This window comes from Nesoenas mayeri, assembly GCF_963082525.1.
Source record: "Nesoenas mayeri genome assembly, chromosome: 4".
NCBI lineage: Eukaryota > Metazoa > Chordata > Aves > Columbiformes > Columbidae > Nesoenas > Nesoenas mayeri.
In genome coordinates this window covers 21,078,139-21,086,599 of record NC_137540.1, presented here as the reverse complement: position 1 = coordinate 21,086,599, position 8,461 = coordinate 21,078,139, and the positions used below count along the sequence as shown (strand labels likewise).

At 41.3% G+C, this 8,461-nt stretch overlaps 1 protein-coding gene across 1 annotated transcript; it reads right to left on the bottom strand.

The window, feature by feature from the left end:
• Positions 1 to 1,718: 1,718 nt before the first annotated feature.
• On the bottom strand, positions 1,719 to 7,613 carry LSM6 (LSM6 homolog, U6 small nuclear RNA and mRNA degradation associated). Its single transcript, XM_080344007.1, has 4 exons — positions 7,547 to 7,613; positions 6,400 to 6,512; positions 2,832 to 2,945; positions 1,719 to 1,882 (listed from the first exon to the last, which is right to left on the bottom strand). The coding sequence occupies exons 2-4, from the start codon at positions 6,491 to 6,493 to the stop codon at positions 1,848 to 1,850; spliced, it is 243 nt and encodes an 80-aa protein (XP_080200133.1). The 5' UTR covers positions 6,494 to 6,512; positions 7,547 to 7,613; the 3' UTR covers positions 1,719 to 1,847.
• Between the last annotated feature and the right edge of the window lie 848 nt (positions 7,614 to 8,461).

Sequence of the window (8,461 nt, the reverse complement as noted above, 5' to 3'; positions counted from 1 at the left end):
AAACCAGTCTGTGCAAAATGTGTTCCTATAGGTGCATAGGTGGAGGAGGGGAAAAGGTGGAGAAGAAAAAAACTAACTTCATGTTAACATTAAGAAAAACACAATAACCTGTCAGCTGTATATAGATGACAAAACAAGTGAAAAACTGCATGCTCCATCTGGAGGTACATATTTCTTTTACAAAAGTCACAGAAGAGCAACTTGGTGATTTGTACTTGCACCCTGGACCCTTTTCAACCCTTGTCAGAAAGCGTCAAATTATTGAAGCATAAAGTAGCATCTCCGTGTTCTGCAGTGGCTTCCGAAGTGTTGAATGTGGAAAGGTTAACTACTGATTGCAAAATAATTTAGATTTATTTCTTAAGCTTTAAAAAAAAAATTGCAACACACATTCTCTTCCTTGGATAACTGAAATGTAACTGTTCCCTGCTTACATTAGGGCTACTGATACTCGGAAAGAATAGGCCAGTGTTATGTTCACACAATTGTCTTGTGTTCATCCATCCACAACTAGAAGTATTTTTGTTCCTGGAGGCATTATAAACTGCCCAGAGACTAAAGCAAGGCTTCAGAACACTCATTTTAAAAACTGGCTAAATAACTTCACCGTGAGGCACATTACTCTCAGTTATAACTTTGTCCCAAGGAACAAGCAATCATTCTGATTATCTGGATGTTAATTGCCCTAACACTCAGACTAAGAAATATCTGAACATTCACAGTTTGTTTTTTCTTGGCTGTCTGCGTGTAAAAAGAGAAAACATAATTTATAAATTGGTATAAGTATCCATCTAAAATGGAGCTGGATTTACTCAGTGGGCTCCAATTACCTGGGAGCATTGTTACAAAATACAAACAAATAAGTTCTGACTGTTGCCTGCACGGAGGTTCCCCTAACACGCAACCCATACTAAAGCTTAATGTGTTTGTTCTCTTTTCTGACTAGCACATAAAGAGAACATAAAGATGGTACTACCTGGGGGGGAAGTTTGTGGGAGAAAGAGTAAACTGTCTGAATGGGATACACATGGCCTGTTTACAAAAGCATTTGGATTTCTAGTTTGTATTCAGAAGCAGCTTTAGATATTAGTTTAAATTGCTTTTTCTTGAAAAAAGTCCTTTGTGTTTGGTAAAGATGCAGGGAAAAAAGGTAACCATAAGGTGAAGTAGGGTTGGAGGCACAAAGGCACAAGGTAAAGCCACAACCAGCTGTATTGGCAAACCAATGGAGAGCTTGTCACCTGTGACTGACCTCCTCAGCTGGCACAGGGCTTTCTTGTCACCCTTGGGGCTTTTCTTGCATTTGATGCAAGTCTTTCCCCACCTCGAAGTGTTGAAGAGACACTGTTACATCCCTTGATTCAACCCACGAGTCAAGATTTTTTCAGGCAGCTGAACTTTTTACCTGATGACTTCTACTAGACTGGCATTTAAAGCTGACCCTGTGTTTTCCAAAAGGGAGAGGTCACTGTCACCAAAACATTAGGTCTTCCCTTCCCAACAGCAGTTAAACTATTGGTTTGCCATCAATCCAAGACTGTGATTTGCAATTACTCCATGCCTGCTCACCTTCCAACCAGTATTTCTGTAAGTGTCAGCATAATTAAATGAGCTGTTGCTTTGAATTAGTCTTGCAGCATTATTACATGCTTTATTTTTTTTTTCTGTACAGTGGAACAAAGCAATACTTTGAAACAAAAACATTCAGGAAATTTACACTGGTTTACATTTATTTAAAAAAAATATTTAAACACTTGTGTATTTTGCCTGTAGATTAACTACAAATCAAACAGGGCTCATCACTTCGATGAGGTTCACAAGTACAAAACATACTCCTTCTGTCATCTTCACATCCTCCTCTTCTGTGTGCTTATGTACAATACTGTGAAAAGGAGAAAGCAGCACACATGGTAAATAACATGCAATTCAATTACTGTTTCTCCTCCCAAAACACTTTCACACTGGTGCCACATTCTCCTTGACTTTTTGCGAAGTGGGAATCGGTTCTTATTTCTTTTATTCACTCCTTCCCAACCTCCATTTTCTTAAATAACTTGGTCAAACTCTGCTTCATTTCCCTTCTCTACAGGTCTCTTCATGTCTGACCTGTGAATTTTCTCTGGTTTTGGATATTCTGCTCCCTGGCATGTCCTGCTATTACAGCCCAACACTGATACCAGAGTCATTTTTGGGAACCTGGGGTACTTCTCAACCTATGATTAAGAGCAAATCTGTCTTGCAGTGGGGCAGGATGCTAATTGTCCTTGAAGTGCACTAAAACCCATCTACTGCACTAGGACATTCAAAGGCTCAACAGTAAAGTGCAAATTATTTTCTTGACTGGCAGTAAAATCTTCACCCGAAGATATAAGTAGCCTGCAGCACTAATGAACAGCATTCATTCAGGTCTGGACAATCACATCACAAGAAAATATTATAGTGCCATCAGTATCTGTAGCGTATCAGAAATTTATGCAATATTTTGCCTAGCAAAACGCAAACTTCTATGGAGCGGGAGCCATCTGAGCAAGCAGTAAGTGCAAAGGGGTAAAGCTGTCAAATAACAGGGAATAAGCTCTAAGGAAGGATAGAAGAGAGCAAGCTTCTGTAAATGAATTTCAAGTTCAGAGGCAAAAACAGCCACAAGAATGAGGAAATGCACAGATGCTGAAAAGAGGTGCTGTAATAAGTAAATCCATTAAGGTTTCTCAGAAAGCCTGAAGCTAAAGTTCTCACAGGCAGCTTGCTTACACCTCAGCCACTCATCACATTCAGAAATAAATATCAAACATAATCCTCTCATAAGCAATAACACAGGGAGGAGGAGTTACCATTATTTCCTCGGATAAACGCATCCCCATACTTGTTCTTTAATTGTCCATTTACATATTCTTCAGTCTGTTCCAGAGCTATATTCATATACCCATCCAGGCAAGCCAGGACACCTGGAGACAGTGACAGTTTAAAAATGAATCAGCTTAAACTTCTTTTAAAATAAACAAAAATGCAATGCATTTGAATAGTACTGAAAAAAACTGTATCTGTGTAACAAACTAAAAGCCCAAGCTTGGCCAGATGAGTTAGTAGATCAGAGTATTCTTTGAAGAATGAAGCTGGGAGTGAGGAACCCCAGGCACTCAAGCAGCAACTTTATCAGCTGACAAGAGTGGGGGTGGAAAAGGAAGTCTTTGAGGCACCACTGTCAAAACATCGACAATTTCCACTTAGAAAGTGTAAGTTGTCCCTTCTCACTTGTATTTTAAGCCACGCATCTGAAAAGAACCCATGGCATTAAGTGTAACTAGATAACAAGGCTACGTAAATGGAGTTTTCATCAAAACTTGTGAAGGATATATCTGAAAAATAGCCCTTTTAATACAGGACACCATACACACTTTTTCATATTTATGCTTGCAGATCTAGAAGAACATTGGCTGCGAGCCTCTGTTTTGATGTAAACAAAATTCTACGTTTTCAACAGGTAAAGGGTTTTCAAAAGACACTGAAATCTTCCTACAAAAATAAAATTACTCTGTTTAATTAATGCAACTCAAGTAAAAAATCTCTGCCATTTGTAATATTAGATGTTCTTTTGATCAGGAAAACATGCACTTGAGTAGCAAGGGTTTCAGACAAGTATTTATGTTCTCACTTCTCAGTGCCCTGTGGAAGCTGTACCTTGTTCCCACAGCACTTCTATGTGCTGCCAATATGATGATTTTTTTTCATTCAAAGTCACTCCTTGGTGTCTACATCCACTCTTAAGATCAGAATTAACTTACCTAATGAACAAGCAGACTATACCTGTAGGAAACTGCATGTGGGAATGAACAGATGTAAAGAATTGCTCAGGGAATGCAAGCTGATTTGTTAATTGTGTGCATAAAACAACTTATAACAAGCTATGTTTATCTCCCGCTTGCCTCTGCATTTTCCTGACTTCATCCTTGCACACACAGATGATGCCACTAAAATAACTTTTTCCTCTGTTTGAAAAACATCTAGTTTATTTGCCTGGCATTAAAACAACAGAAATATAGGGTATTGGTTGTATGTGGGGAGAAAAATCCAGTCTGTTAATCCTCCTCTAGGACACATTCTCATTTTTCAGAAGTGTCACTGTAATATCTTCCATTAAATAATTAGGAATTCAAGTTCTCCTGCCAACCTGTTTGGGGATTATTATTTTCCTATATGTTTTTCTTTTCTCTGTTTCCACAAAAAAATGGAAAAACTGACTTACTACTCACAAAGTCTTATTAAATGCATAAAAACCCCAGGCAAAAGTCAGAACTCTTTTTCACTCCCGTAATCATGAGTGCTCTATGTAACAACAGAAAACAAAAAAAATGTTCATCCAAAATTAAAATTGAACTCTCTGAGGTTTCTTAAGCTACGATTCAGTAGGCCATAAATGTAGTAATTTTAAACGCTCTTTTCCTAGAGTACATTAATGCTTGCTTCATTCTCTTCCTCCTTTTCTTTGTGTTTGCTCTTAGGCCACTAATGGCATTAAATATTGTCATTGCCTATCCTGGCTAGTGTTTTCATCTATCCGTATGTGCATATCCATAGGAATCATACATATTATCACTGATTACTTTCCCAGAGCTTCCTCCCTTAGACATGCACAACACTTGGCAGCATATTGAGACATTTACAGTTACACACCAACACTTGTATTAGGCCACATTTGTGCATATGGTGGCTCAGAGGGTGGAGGTGCAGACATAAAATTAGCAACACAGCCTAGAGGCAGAATCCAAACAGATCTGCAACAAGAGCCCAAGATGGTGGCTTTTTTTAATGTTTGGCTTTTACAAATGTTGGTCAAGTTTCTGTAGAAAATGAGCTGAATGTATATTTTTCAAATGAGAACAGTGTACAGGTTTTTAACTGCAGGATCCCATCAAGTGGGAAGGACAGAAAGCAGAGAAATAAGAAAGGGAGAGGAAAAAAATCCAATAACAAATAAGTGTTTTCAAAGGAACTGTGGTTCAGTTCCCAGTAGATCTGATTGTGGGCAGGTCAAACTAGCCTCGTTGAGTGAAAAGTTGAGTAGTTGATCTGCAGCAGTTAAAAATAGACCTTACCAAGCAGAAAGTACCAACATTCTCAAAAAAAGAAGTGCATCCAAACCCCAGATCTGTTTTGGTCCTGCCTTGTGTGTACCTTTAGGCAAATGATGACTTGCTCTAATTGACTTTATTGAGCTGTCACTACATTCTCCTGCAAGACAGAACTTACAGAGGCCAAAGATGGATAAGAATTAGTGAGGTTTTTCAGCTACCAACCCCACCTGAATTGTTCAGACAAAGTGGTTCTTCAAAAAATGAAACAGATTGTGAATTTTGTCAGCTGAAAGACACTAAAGAAAAGGAAGGGATAAGAAGGCTTTGCTTGCTCTGTCAGTGAACAGTAACAATTTAAAACTGTCGTAATACAAAGATTCCTTGTCACGGCACAAACAAGTTTTCTCTCACAAGTGCTACGCTGAGCCAGTTGAATTAAATCCATCTGAAGCAGGACCATAATGTACAAGTCATTTCAGAACAGAATGCTTAAATTGTGCTCAACAGGAGATACATTATAATTTTAATAAGCTTGGATACTACTAAAAAAATTGGACAGGCTGACAGTCTTATCCTAACAGGAGTAGGACCAGGACATTTCACTGAACAGAGAAGTTTCATTTACTGCTTAAAAACCCCTTATAATCCTACATACAGTGCATGAAGATATACAGATAGGCTGAAGAGTTCTGGAATTAAACTGCTGCACCGTGTTAAAATGCACTGGGCATACAGCAGCAAAATCTCGTTAGCCTTCCTCTTGTATCTCTGTGAGCCTTCATCCAACACACGTTTAGGCAGTTGTTTAACCAAGAATGTAAATAACTGTGTCAGCCCTTGTGTAAGAGCAGGCTTGGGACTGATAGCACAGTTTACAGTTTGAAGCTTTTCTGGACCAAGGTCTACACTAGGAATTGGAGAACAGGAAGGTGAAGAACAAGGGTAGTTCCAATAAGGGATGCCATCAGAGCACGGAAAAGGGGACTGCTTGGCCATTTCAGGAATTGTCATTCCAGCCAATCTTTATAAATATCACTTTAGAAACTCAGAATCATTCTGAGTCTCCAGTTTAACCATCTCTGACTAAGGACATTAACGATTTAGATAAGTAATTTTAATATCTAAATCCCTGTTAGTCTCCTTTTCATTGGTTTCTCCAGAGCTGACTTTCTATTTTTAACGTCACCATTCTGAGATCTGCATCCACATACTCCCAAGACGCTGAATCACACCGTGTTGCTTTTCAAAAGCAACACATCTGCTCCAACCTCCCCAAATAATGGAATCATAAACTTTACTTGGTGTGAGAGATAAATAAAGAACTTACCTCGATAATCAACTCCAGAATTTAATTTTACCACAACTGGCCTTCCAATGATTTGCTTTAGGAAGTCACTAGGGGTTTGCTTCCTTAGACTCATCTTGATCTTCTCTGGTAAGCTGGGAAGAGAGAGAAAACATTTCAATAAGCAACACGTTGACATGTGGACTTTAAACACTCAGGACAGACAGACAGTCCCCTGACCATTAATACTTTCAGAAGGAGAAAATACCAAAGGAGATAAAAGCAAAACCTTAAGGCTGGAGGTAGAACTCCTAGAGCAACAACATTAAACTTTGGCAGTTTTATAAATTCTGAAATGATTAATAAGAATTCTTGCTTGCTGTGCATCTTGTAAGCTTCCAACAGAGCCAAAGGCCTCATCTTCTCTGTAACACTTCTGGCTAAAATGGTTTTACTAAAATTAGAGAGTAAAGTTGTAATATGTGGTTCAGATCTTTAGGAGGTAGAGGGAGAGGCCAGTACATGTTCTGCACACAGAAGCCTGTGCTGGAACAGCAAGAGAAGGATTGTTTGTTTGTTTGTTTCAGCTCTCAAACACAAGTGAATAATAAATTTGAAAGGATGTCTTCAAATGAATCAATAAGTTAGACTAAACTTAGAATCAAGGCCTGCGATTAAATTGTATGGAGACCTGGAAGGAAGCTGTGATTTAAAAATTCATAGCATGGCACACATGCCCAGTTTGGTCAGTATTGATTTAATATTGCTTTATTATTACTTTAAGTCATTTTGCCCAAGTAAGAGCTGTTCTGCATTTATATCGGCGGTAGCAAACAGTGCTAACGCTCACACGAAGTACAGCGTCAACTTCTTGTTGCTTGTTTTCTGTGGCAAACCGCAGTAAGTTACTCGGGCAGTGCGAGCATTTCCAGATGGGCGGTTTCCTACCGCACCCCGCTCAGCGCCACGCGCGCTGCGGGCGCCGCAGAGCTCGGGGCTGCCCCGGGAAACGCGCTCCTCGGAGCCCAAACAGCCACAACGGCGCCAAACGAAAACAGCCCGAGCAACGGCTGCAACGGAAAAGCAACGGCTGCTGCCGCACAGGAGCCCCCCCCCCAGAACCGGGCAGTGCTCCCCTGGCTGTGCCCGCTGTGGGCCCCGCTGCGGGCCCGGCCCGCCCCGTACTCACCGCTCACCGCCTCCTGCGCCTCTTCCCCGCGCTCCCGCCTGACCGGCACCGCCCCGCTACGGCGCGGCGTTGGGGACAGACTGCGCCGGCAGCCAGAACGCGTGGGGCGGGGCCTGGGGGCGGCACCGGCAGCGGGCGGGACGAGGCGGCAAGGGCCGACCTCCGCACCCCCTGCCCCCAGCCCCCAGCCCGGGCCTCGCCGTCCCGGCCCCGCGGCTCCGGGGGCGCGTTTCCCACCCGAGTCCGTGGGTTTGGGTCCCCGGCGCGGGGCGCTCGGTCTGTGGCCACCTAAAATAATTCCTGATTTATCACATAGTTCCCCCAAAAATCCGTCAGGCTGTGCTGCGAGGGGTTCACCCCTGGCACCCACGGACACTTTAAGCAAACTCCGATTTCTTCACGCAGATGCATTTTGTTACGTCTTGCTTACACTTACACCCCAAATAACCTCATCAGTTTCTTATGGAAAAATGATGTCATCCCGTATACATTTGTATTCCACTATAATGAGATTCTGCTCATTTCAAAAACATCTTCTATGGGCCTTATTGCAGAAATAAGGGAGCGTCTTGTAGATCTTGGTGTAGGTGTCCTTGCCAGAACTAGACAGGGGAATGTTGCTCCATTCGTTTTACACATGAATTAGTGAACATAAAAGCCAAGGGATTTTTTTTCAAATGTTACCTGGAAGGAACATGGCTCAACAAGAAGCTGAACTTTTGTCTTCTGTTCCTCCTCCTCTTATCACCCATCTTTTCCCCTTTTCCCCAGCTCTTTCCCTAGTGTCTGGAAAACTCATTGGGTGGGTTTTTTCAGTGATTTAGTACCATGACAGGAGTTAATCAGCTGTGAAAGCTTTTGGACCGGATTTTTTTATTCTTCCGTTATTGATTTAGTATCTTGGTGAAACTCATT

What these genes read in the sequence shown, in the direction of transcription:
- LSM6 (XM_080344007.1), bottom strand. Translation starts at nt 6,493, where the DNA reads ATGAGTCTAAGGAAGCAAACCCCTAGTGACTTCCTAAAGCAAATCATT. An exon ending in TTCTGGAGTTGATTATCGAG is followed by an intron (nt 2,946 to 6,399) that starts GTAAGTTCTTTA and finishes CACTGTCTCCAG; the next exon opens with GTGTCCTGGCTTGCCTGGAT. An exon ending in GTTTATCCGAGGAAATAATG is followed by an intron (nt 1,883 to 2,831) that starts GTAACTCCTCCT and finishes TCCTTTTCACAG; the next exon opens with TATTGTACATAAGCACACAG.